Genomic DNA, 11,483 nt, shown 5'->3' with positions numbered 1-11,483 from the left:
AAAGTTCAGGGAAGTCTTTGCTTTTTTTCCTGTCAATATTAAACAGTTATCTGTAAGGTTTTCTTTTCCACTGTGACTTTTCTGCCTACTCCAGAGAGGAACTCTCATGAGCAGAGTCGGCAACAGCTCATCCCAGGTCATCCTAGCTCAGTAAGCCACACAGAGAAGTGGCAGGCCAATGCTGGCCCAGCCCATAAGCATCTCTCTATGGGTGTCTCCAGAAGTGTACCTCATTCCATAGGTCTTAGTGAAGATTCTGGGGAAGGTTGCCTGGGAGTTGATTCTGGGATAAAATATATCAAAGAAATCCCCAATGATGCAATGTCTTAAAGCCTCTAATTCCTTATATTTTTTATGACAGAAAAAATATTAATTGGTGATTTCTGCTATATTTGACCACAGAGTCCTCATGTCAAAGAATCTGTAAGACCTTCAGAACCCAGTTTAGGGAATGCTTCCTCAAGAGATGGCTGTCTTCTTCCTCCTGCCCTCTTTATCCTTTGCCCATTATCCTTCTTCTTTTTGTAGTACTGGGGATTGAACTTGGGGTAAGAGATTCCTTCACTCCAGCACTCCAGCTGAGGCCAAGGCCAGTGACTTAGTATGCTTGCCTATGTTTGATTAATAAGATGAAGGAACTACAGAACTTGGTCAGCATCTTAAGATGACTCTTGATGGCTTAGTCATCATTTGCAGTTGTAAGATTCATAGAAGTTCTTAGTGGTCTGTGAAATAAAGGGATTTAGAAACTTACTGATGGTCAAACATCAAGCTGCAGCGCAGAGTCATCAAGATGGTGAGTAGCTGGAGAGAACTCTCCAGACTGCAGTCTCATTGGGACCATACTCCTGATAGAAATTGAAGGAAAATCACAAAAAAATTCTAACCCTGCCCAGGCACTGGTGGCTTAACACCTAGCTATAATCCTAGCTACTTAAGAGGCTGAGATCTGAGGATCATAGCTTGAAGTAGCCCAGGCAAGAAAGTCCCTGAGCCTTTTATCTCCAATCAAGCCTCAAAGAGCCAAAAGTGGATCAAGTGGTGGAGAGTGCCAGCCTTGAGTGAAGAAAGCTCAGACACTGACTTCAAGTACTGGAACACATTCCCTCCCTCCCGCCCCCCCCCCCCCCCAAAGTAACTGATGAAAGCATTTGATGTTTTTTCTGGTATTTGTAGATTTGAAAATTCATGACAATCCCAGAACAAATTTTTCATAAATGTACACAATCTGTTGTAATTTTCATTTGAATTCCATCAATCTGAAAACCCCAAAAGGACCCCAGGTACAACTAAGTGATTTGTGCCCTGCCCACATTCAGGGGGTGCCATACCTGTGGACAGAGGTGTGAAACTCCCTTTGCAATTGTGTGGCAGGGCAGCAGCTCTCATGCAAATGTGTTTTTGTTGTCAAATGAGGTATAAGAAAAAGCTTCAGTTTCTTTTTAAAATCTGAACATCCAACATATTCCCTTTCATGCATTGACTCCTGGTTTTTTGTTTTTGTTTTTTTGTTGTTGTTCGTTATTTGTGAGAACAGAACCTCAGTGTGGGAGTCTGTTTTAGGAAATGAAGGAAGGAAACAGGCTGGATTCCAACTTCCATAGGCAAGGACTGTTTATTGAGATATAGCAGCAAGGGGCACAGCCTTCTCATGGTCTTGGAGACTGTGAAAGGAAGTGAGACAGGAGTTGGGTTTTTATGAGGTTTGAACAAGGAGGCAGAGGTTAATAAAAAAAAAAAAAAAAGCTATTAGGTCTAGGGAGGCGAGGGGCTTTTCAGCTGGGCCCACAATGGAATTTTTACAGACTTAAGTAGATTGCCCTGCTGGTGTCAGGCAGTCTGTGCATATCTTTGGTGGTATGCCTGGCATCCGTATGCACCTGGGAAAACAGGGTGGAGGGGGTCAATCATTCATATTCCATCTTTGGATAGATAGAAAGAATGGAGCAAGATGGGGAGAGGCAAATCCTTCAGTCTGGATTTCAGATTCAGGTTCTCGGGGCTCCTGTATGGGAAATCTAAGACTCAATAGGATAGAAATGATGGATTATCATCCCACCAGGCTGAGGCCCATTATAAAACATGGAAGCGCTGTTCAACGGTTGTGTTAGAAGTCATATTAGAAGAGCAAGCTCCTGATCTCAGGCCTCAGTTGCCTGAGTTTTGGAGGGAATGAGTTTGTGACACAGATTTATTTATGTAGAGTCCTTCTTGGGGTAGGAGGAAGAATGTCATTATGCCTAATTTTGTGATTTGCTTCCAGTCTTGGGAGATAGTGGGACTGCTAGAACTTTGGACCCTACTTAAAATTCTTACTGTGTTTAAGAATTATTAACACATTTAGGCATTAAATAATTTCTTGAACCCAACCCCTCCCAGTTCCTTGTATAGGTAGGCATACTATATTTATATTTCAAAAATCCAAATAAAACCTATCTCTGATCTCAGAGATCTCTCTGCATCAATTATCTATAAAATGAGCAGCCATATTCCTAAAGTGCAAAAGACTGAATTAAGACTTAAAACCTGCTGGGTGCCAGTGGCTCCTGCTGATCTGAGGATCACATTCAAAGCCAGCCCAGGAAGAAAAGTCCTTGAGACTCTTATCTCCAATTAACCATACACACACACACACAAAGCCAGAAATGGAGATGTGGCTCAAGGGGTAGAGAGTACTAGATATGAATACAAAAATCTCAGGGGCAGTGTCTGGGCCCTGAGTTCAAGTCCTAGGACCCACAAAAAGACTTAAAATTTCCAATAGCATGTTCTGTTCTGTGATGTTGAGATTTCAAGATGATACAGGGAGCAGAGACTGATTAAAGGGAAACTAGAAAAGCTTGGTTAAAAAGGAAACATGGACATTTTCTTAACCAACCTGTGAGTTTTCAATCATACTTTCCATTCTTTTTAAGGACATCCACTCCTCCATTACCAGACTCAATTTATGTATAGACCTGTCATCTCCAAAGTCCCAGAAGTGTCTTGGCTGTACTGTTTAGGTCATCATCTTTGTGTTAGCTCTTGTCTCTGTGTAACCAGCAGTGTCCCTCCCCCCTGCATCCCTTCCAGTGTCTGGGCTTCTTCCCAAACCTCTCTACCTGGACTCTCTTGTGAGCAGAAATTTACAAACAGCTGCTCGATACTTCTTGGAAATGAGGTTGTAGAGAATTGGGTTGATGGAGGCGCTGAGATAGAAAAGTTGCAGGGCGACAATGTTGAAGTACTGAGAGAAGTACATCATCCGGGAGTCTTCTGTATTTATGTAAATGATTCTGCCAACGTGGAAAGGCAACCAGCACACTATAAATGCCAGAACCACCACCACTGCAAAACAAGACACAGGTGCCCGAATTAGCAAAACAACAACACATAAAAAATGATCACAAAAAGACCATACTAAAGCTACCAGCACAACTATGTTTACTGCAACATTATTTACTATAGCTAAGATATGGAACCAACCCAGATGCCCCTCAGTAGATGAATGGATCAAGAAAATGTGGTATATGCACACAATGGAATTCTATGCCTCCATCAGAAAGAATGACATTGCCCCATTTGTTAGGAAATGGAAAGGCTTGGAAAAAATAATATTAAGTGAAGTAAGCCAGGCCCAAAGAAAAATAGGTCCCATGGTTTCCCTCATTTGCAATAACTAATGTATGTCTGAGACAAGCAGAAAAGGTCAGATAAGATGATGTTAGGTGAAATGAACCCCAAGATAAGTATTCAAATGTTTTTTCTTTCTTGTGATTGTTTCTAACATATTTTAAAGATGATTTCTTTGTTGCTTTGTTTGTCCCTCCCCCACAGTATAACCCCTGCTGTCACTGTATTTGATGTTGGTATAATTTGTGGAGGGGAAGAGAAAAAACATCGTTTAAATAGGGATACGGGTGGACCCATTGCAACAATGAGATGTACAATTTGTTATGTCAAAAAACGAACTTTACAACTTTGGGGGGGATTGAGGGTGGGAGATGGGAAGGGATGGGAAGGGGAAACAAAGGAGGAGGCAACAATGCTTGATAAGAATGTACTCATTACCTTGACCATGTAATTGTAACCCCTCTGTACGGTATTTTCACAATAAAAAAATAAATTAAAAAAATCAAATAAGCCTCCCAAGAAACTACATGGCAAATAAATTAGAACCTTTTACTAAGCCAGATCTCCATGAAGTGGGTGAGGTTGTTCACTGCATGGATATTTGCTTCAAAACTGCCTGTCAGGCTCATGTGTTATCAAGGTTGGGCATAAACCAGAAGGGGCAAGTCCTTCTAAAAAGCTGTTTTGGCAGGCTTCCTTTCCCAAACCAGCTTCAGAGACGCATTCTTAGTTCTGACAACCTCTCCCTCTCTGTCTCTCCCTGTGTCCTGGGATTTGACCTCAGCGCCTAGGTGCTGTCTTTGAGCTTTTTTTTTTTTTCCCTCAAGGTAAAATTCTCAGGGCTGGCCTCAAAACACGATGATCCCCATCTTGGTCTCCCGAGTAGCTAGGACTAGGATTACAAGCATGATTCATCAGCGCCTGGCATCTTTGACTTTTTTTTGGGGGGGGGGTCCAGTCATGGGGTCTGAACTCTGGGCAGGGGGGCTCTTCAGCTCAAGGCTAGCGCTCTACCACTTGAGCCACAGCGCCACTTTCGGCTTTTTTCTTTTTGCTTATGTGGTGCTGAGGAATCGAACCCAGGGCCTCAGGCATGCAAGGCAAGCGCTCTACCACTGAGCCACCTTCTCAGCCCCATCTTTGACTTTTTGGTTGGGACATATTTCCCTTTAACCGCCGGTTTTGGTTTTTTTTTTTTTTTCGTTGGTTGTGGGGCTTGAACTCTGGGCTTGGGTGCTGTCCCTGCGCTCTTCAGCTCAAGGTGAGCGCTCTACCGCTTGAGCCACAGCGCCTCTTCTCGTTTTATGGTGGTTTATTGGAGATAAGAGTCTCATGGACTTTCCTGCCCGGTCTGGCTTAGAACCATGATCCTCAGATCTCAGCCTCCTGAGTAGCTAGGATTACAGGCGTGAGCCACAGGCGCCCGGCCAGTAACTTTTAACAATAATGATAATAATAATAATAAATCTTTAGCTGAATACAGTCTCCCCACGCGGTCCTCTCGGGGTACAGTGCTTAATGCACACCTGCGGCATCTCACAGGGACCGGCCGCTGGATTAAGACCCATTCTGGAGTTGTTTACTAGATCTGGAACTCCCACCCTCGGGGGCGCCCGGGGTCCGGGAGCGGGGCCCCGGGCGCCCCCGCAGACGGAAAGGGCCGGCGGGAGGCGGGCGAGCGCTCCGGTGGAGCCGGGACTTGGGGCGTCACTTACGCAGGACACGGACGGTCTGCCGGTGGCCCCGCTCCCTCCCCAAGGCGGCGGGGCCTTGCAGGGGCCCCCGGCTCTTCGACAGCTCGCGCCCGATGAGCCCATAGAGGAGACTGAGGCACAGGAAGGGCAGGAAGAAGTAGGCGGTGGTGACCCACAGCATGACGCGCAGCGCGCCCAGCTGCGCGCGGCTCGGCCGGCACTCGCGGCGGAACAGCGCGGCGGCGGCGGCCGCGGGCCCCGACGGCGAGGGCAGTGGCGGCCACCCCGACCACCCGAGAGACGGCAACGACCAGGCCGGAGTTGAAGGGTGGAAGAGAACCGTGCCATTTCCCTCCGGGATGGCGAGGACGCCCGGGTCCTGCTCGACGCCCACCAGGAAGAAGAAGGGGCCGGCGGAGAGCAACGCCACGACCCAGAGCGCGGCGATGAGCGCGCGCACGCGGCGGCGGGTGGCGAGCGCGCGTGCGCGGAGCGGGCGGCACACGGCGAGGTAGCGCTCCACGCTGAGCGCCGTCACGTGCAGCAGCGTGGCGTAGGTGCAGCCCTCGCCCAGGTAGAGCGACAGGCGGCAGAGCAGCGACCCGAACACCCAGGGCCGCGAGCGCCACAGGCGGTACAGGTCGAAGGGGAGTCCGAGCAAGATGAGCAGGTCGGACACGGCCAGGCTGCCCAGGTACAAGTTGGTGGTGGTCCTCAGGTCCCGGGAGCGCCCGATCAGCAGCACGGTCACCACGTTGCCGCTCACCCCGACGGCGAACAGGCCCAGGCAGACGGCAGTCACGGGCACCAGAGCGCCCAGGGGGAAGGCCGAGCACCGGCGCGCATCGCAGGGTGGCAGCGGGGCCCACCCCGGCTGGGGCTCCGCCGCGCCCCCGGGGCTGGCGCTGCTGTTCCACGGGCTGCCCATGGACGCGCCCCGCATCGGGGAGCCGAGGCCCGGCACGCGCGGGGCCCCCCGCTCGGCGAGTGCTGGCTGCCCGTCCCGGCCCGCGCCGCAGGTGCGAGGAGACCGCACCCCCAGGAGCCCTGGTGGAAGTGGGGACCCCGCACCACGCAGCCCCACACTGCTGGGAGGGAGGTGCAGCCCTGCGCTTCGGGGAGCTACACAGCGCCAGCCTACAGTCCCCGCCCCCGCCGCAGCCCGCCCCGCCCCGCGCCCTCTCCTACACCCTGGGCAGTCTGGGTGCTTCCTTTGCCACCAACTGGACGGTCTGGCTTGAGATCAAGCTGGGAGAAGCCGACTGGGATGCGGCTGGATGGCTGGTCTAATCCGGCCGCATTTGTCTCGGGTCAAGTCACTTCCCCAGGTTAAGGAATGCTCCCAATGACCACCAGGAAGCCACAGTCCTCGCAGAAAACCCACACCAGAAGTGAGAGCCTCTCCCAGTTGTATCTTATCCTGGACCCACTAGAGTTGCAGTGTGACCCTGGCCCAATCCTGGCCCAACTCTCCTTTTCTAAAATTTCGGTGTGGTGGTGGAGGGAGCAAGAACACATGTTCTCATCATACTGAGACTTGCATGTTTATGTGCACACTAATACTGGAAACGATTTGCCAACCTCTGAGAGATGTCAGGGAAAGGATGAACACGGGAGGAATTTCACAGTTCCTTTTAGTCTTAATAGCAACAGCTGACAGTGTACACACGGGATGCATGTAACCCTGTGCTTTCTGTTTAACCCTTCAGCTGGTGTCCCAGCTCGGCAGTCTGTCCGTCCTTCCGTGGTCCTCACCCAAGTGTTCTTACTGTTCTATTGCAAGTCCTGTATCCTTGTGCCAACGAATGCAAGTCTAGAAGGTTTCTTTCTTTCTTTTTTTTTTTTGGTGCATTACAGATGATATTTTTTCTTTTCTAAGTTGAATTAATTTTTGTAACTGTTGTAACAAGTCTATAAGTTTTGATTGTCCTGATAAAAGAGCTGTCTCTATGGCTGGAAATAAGGTAACCACATACTTAGAATCCGTGTAAATGTTAAAGCTGCTGGGGAAATGTGGTGAAGGCTAAAATTACAGCAATAATTTCCACCTGTTGCGCTGATATATCAGATGCCCTTGTAATAATAGGGGGGGTGATCTGGAATGTATACCACCGAAGTTCCATTTGAGGACCCATCAGTGAAAACTGTTAAGGCATCTTCTAAAGGTGTTGTGGTTACCACTAATGGAAAAATGATTTCTACCTCTTCCACAAATTTTAATAAAGGATGTTGAGGAACATGAAATTTTATTTGTCCTGTATAATTTAATAATGCTAATCACCAATTACCATCATTTTGTAATAATATTTCTAATTGTTGTTTATTATAAGGTATAATTATATTATGCATTTCTTTCCCAAATAACTCTCGGGACCTACTCCTTGCCTTGACAATGAGTTGACTGCACAAGTATACATAAGAAACTACCATTTTTGTTTGAGTGTGAGGCAAGTGAAGCCATTCCAGAACTCCATCTTGCCACAAACATCCAGTAGGAGTATAGGATGTCTTTAATATTATAAAATCCCAATCTTTATTATAGTCCAATTGGACCACTTTTGCTTGTTGTAACTTTTCTTCCACCAATGAAATTTTTTCTAACATTATTGGAGTCAATTGTCTCTTAGATTTAGGATTAGAATCCCCTTTTAGGGCTCCAAACAATGGCTGTAATTCTCCTGTGGTAATTTTTAAATAGGGTCTAACCCAATTTATATTTCCTAATAATTTTTGAAAATCATTTAATGTTTTTAATTTATCTAGCCTAATACTCATTTTTTGTGACATGATGTAATCATCATGTATTATTTTTCCTAAATAATTTAAAGGTTTATTATGTTGAATTTTATCTGGAGCAATAAGCAAACCAAAGTTGGTTAATTGTTCAATCATATGTTTTAAAATTTGTTCTGTTAAATGTTTACTTTCAGCAGCTATTAATATATCATCCATATAATGAATAATATAAGCATTAGAAAACTCTTCCCTAGTTTTTTATAAAGCTTTATCCACAAATTTTTGACACAATGTAGGAGAATTTTTCATGCCTTGTGGCAAGACCTTCCACTGATATCTCTGCCAGGGCCTTTTCAAATTACATGAGGGCACACTAAATGCATATTTTTGAGAATCATTAGGATCCAATTTTATTGTAAAAAAGCAATCCTACAAATCAATGACAATTATATAATGTCCTTTAGGAGCCACAGGAGATGGAAGTCCTGGCTGAAGAGCCCCCATGTCATGCATGGTGATATTAATGGTTCTGAGGTCTTGTAACAACCTCCATTTCCCAGATTTCTTTTTAATTACAAAAATTGGAGTATTCCAAGGACTCTTGGAGTCCTCTAAATGTCCTTTTTGTAATTGCTCATTTACCAATTGTTCTACAGCCTGTATCTTTTCTTGTGTTAGGGGCCACTGATCAACCCACACAGGCTGATCATTTTTCCATGATATTGCATCAGCAAACTTGTCATCAGTGGCCCCTATGAAAAATTTTGTACACTAAAAGAATCTGAAGTAACTAATTTTAATTCCACGTTTTGCATAATGTCTCTGCCCCATAATGTAAAGGGCAAAGAAGATATAAGGTTGAAAGTTTCCAAATCTATTTTCACACTCCCACTTTAAAATTTTTGAACTTTGGGCAACATTATTAGCCATACCTAATCCCATTAATATAGATTCTCTCTTCATAATTGGCCAAGATGAGGGCTAGTCTTTTCCTGCAATACATGTTCGGTCTGCCCCTGTATCCAAAAGACCTTTAATAGGTTTTCCATCTACTTTTATAGTTTTCATGGGTCGATCCTTAGAAATACATTGTACCCAGGCCACAGTTTCTGTGGAACCGAAACCTCCTGTGCCTCGATCTTGTTTTAGGATTTGTTTGGAAGATTTAAAATTAAGATTTGAGCTATTCTTTGATTTTTATGTATTTGTATATTTCCTCTTAAAGACCTTACTATTACTTTAATTTCCCCTTGATAATCTGCATCAACTACTCCTGGTAATACCTCAAAATTTTTCTTATAATTTGAGCTTCTACCAATTACTAAGCCCACAGTTCCTTTAATTAAAGGATCATGAACTTGAATGTCTATTAACTGAGTACCATCCATGATAGAGATAATGTAATCTCTTTTTGCTGCCAGATCTAACCCTGCACTTCCTGGAGTAGCTCTTGGCAAATCCCATACTGTAAAAGGAGGAGCCAAGGGATTTAATGGAACTGATCCCTTAGGGGAATTTTGTGTAACAGTAGGTGTTTCCCCTCTTTCATTTACTGGGTTGAGGGAGCGCCCCTCTTCCCGTTTTTTGTCTCCTTTTCTTCTGCTGTTAGGGGAGTTCCATCCTTATGATATTTTGATATATACTCATTTTTCCAATGATTGCCTTTCTTACATCGTGGACAAAGTCCAGGCGCTTTACCCTTCTTACTGTTACTAGGTTTACTTTGCTTTTGTTGACAATCTTTACTCATGTGTCCTGACTGGCCACATGAGAAACAGACCCCATTTCCGATCTGTGGTTGTGTCTTATGTAATTTTTGTACATAAGCACTGAATGGTTCTCCTTTCATTGCTGCAGCATATGCCATTCCTTGAATGACTGCTGGTGAGGCATCTATGCATGCTTTAGCATAATCTTTCAATGATCCCGTCTTTCTTATGGGTCTTATGAGTTCTTTACATAGTGAGTTTGCATTTTCCCATGCCAGTTGTTTGAGCAATAGCTCTATTCCTTCAGAGGGGGGAAGCATTCTCTGCAAGGCTTCTTCTAGTCTAGCCACAAATTCTTCATACGGCTCATCTAGTTTTTGCTGAATACCAGCTAAAACTGGTTTTGCCTTCAGCTGGTGGTAACCTTTTCCAGGCTGCTATTGCTAATTTTGATATTTCAATAAGCATTTCTTTAGGTATATCTGTTTGACTAGAGGGAGTATATTCACCTCTTCCCATCAACATGCCCATGGTTGGTTTAGTGCCTCCCCTTTTAACAACTGATTTTTGTACTATTTCTCTAGCTCCATCTCATAATCATTTCTCCACAAGATATATTGTCCTGGGCTGAGGACAGATTTTGTAATTTGGAACCAATCATAAGGCGTTAACCACATGCTTCCTACCGTGTCTAAAATTTGAAGAGTATAAGGAGAAGATGGTCCCATAGTTTTGACAGCTGTTTGAAGCTCCTTAGGAGTCTTTAGCGGAAGAGGCTCCCAATCAGGAGGAGCATCATCATACAAAACTACTGGAAAGCAAAAAGAGGAATCACCTTGCTGACGGGCCTCTTGTATTGCTCCCATAAATCCTGGAGCTAAAGCTCTGGGGTGAGCTCTATTTCTTACTTCCTTGTTAAGGGGAGGAGGGGCAGAAGGAGCAGAGGGAAACACCATAGGACCTCTTTTTATTTTATTTTTCCTAAAACAATCCTCTCCTTCATCATAATCAATTTGCCCTTCATATGTTTCCCAACAAGTAATGTTATTTTCATAGCAATCATCATCAGGTAAAGCTTCTAACAAATTGACACCACTTCCTACCTCATCCTTGTTTATAGTATTATAACTTTTGTCATTTTTCCCTTTACTAGATGTTAAAGGGGCAGTCTCATCATTATTTTCAGATGGAGCTTGTTCCATCCTGGTCTTATCTATAAGCATGTCTTTACCTGTAACCAGATTGAAAAAGCAGGTGGGGAGACTTCTTCAGGGCCATGTTTTTTATAGTACCTTTTTATTTCCACTCCAACTTTCTTCCAGTCTTGCAGAGACAAGCTTCCCTCCTCAGGAAACCAGGGTGAAACCCTTAAAACAAACTCATAAAACTCCACAAGAGCCTTTTTAGAAACATGATTACCCCTACTTTCCAACATATGTTTTAGCACAGAGAGAAATAATTCCTTATTTCTTGACTGGGAATGCCCCATGATATTAAATACCTGCTCGTCGTCTTATCCTGATCAGCCTTTATCAGGGAGCCTGCAGCGCTCTGATGAGCTCCTATCCTTTGCCTGAAAATAATGAGAGAAAGAGGAGAGACAGCTTACCTTCTGGAGAACTGTCTGTACAGCTTCAAGCTGCGTGTGCTTTCGAGCCCCATGTTGGGCGCCACCTGCGAGGGACCAGCTCGGCCAGAGCACTGGAACCGATGGGACAGGGATCTCAGGATA

At 45.0% G+C, this 11,483-nt stretch overlaps 1 protein-coding gene across 2 annotated transcripts; it reads right to left on the bottom strand.

Moving 5' to 3' along the window:
* Nucleotides 1-1,596: 1,596 nt before the first annotated feature.
* On the bottom strand, nt 1,597-6,234 carry Mlnr (motilin receptor). 2 transcript variants are annotated; one of them, XM_042685649.1, is made up of 3 exons: nt 5,328-6,234; nt 3,102-3,327; nt 1,597-1,664 (listed from the first exon to the last, which is right to left on the bottom strand). In XM_042685649.1, exons 1-3 carry the CDS (start codon nt 6,232-6,234, stop codon nt 1,616-1,618), a joined length of 1,182 nt encoding a protein of 393 aa, XP_042541583.1. In that variant the 3' UTR covers nt 1,597-1,615. The 2 variants fall into 2 exon arrangements, with proteins under 2 accessions (XP_042541583.1, XP_042541584.1); XM_042685650.1 differs by lacking the exon at nt 1,597-1,664 and having other exon boundaries at nt 2,609-3,327.
* Nucleotides 6,235-11,483: the final 5,249 nt, after the last annotated feature.

The sequence above is a fragment of the Dipodomys spectabilis genome, unplaced genomic scaffold (assembly GCF_019054845.1).
Source record: "Dipodomys spectabilis isolate Male_0828 unplaced genomic scaffold, ASM1905484v1 ptg000095l, whole genome shotgun sequence".
Taxonomy (NCBI): domain Eukaryota; kingdom Metazoa; phylum Chordata; class Mammalia; order Rodentia; family Heteromyidae; genus Dipodomys; species Dipodomys spectabilis.
The sequence above is the reverse complement of the archived record's forward strand: the minus strand, read 5'-3'. Positions and strand labels throughout refer to the sequence as shown.

Coding starts and splice junctions, on each gene's coding strand:
- Mlnr (XM_042685649.1), bottom strand. CDS start 6,234: ATGGGCAGCCCGTGGAACAGCAGCGCCAGCCCCGGGGGCGCGGCGGAG. Junction 3,328..5,327: donor GCAGACCGTCCGTGTCCTGC/GTAAGTGACGCC, acceptor CTTGTTTTGCAG/TGGTGGTGGTTCTGGCATTT. Junction 1,665..3,101: donor CTGCTCACAAGAGAGTCCAG/GTAGAGAGGTTT, acceptor TTCCTTTCACAG/TCTCCAAGACCATGAGAAGG.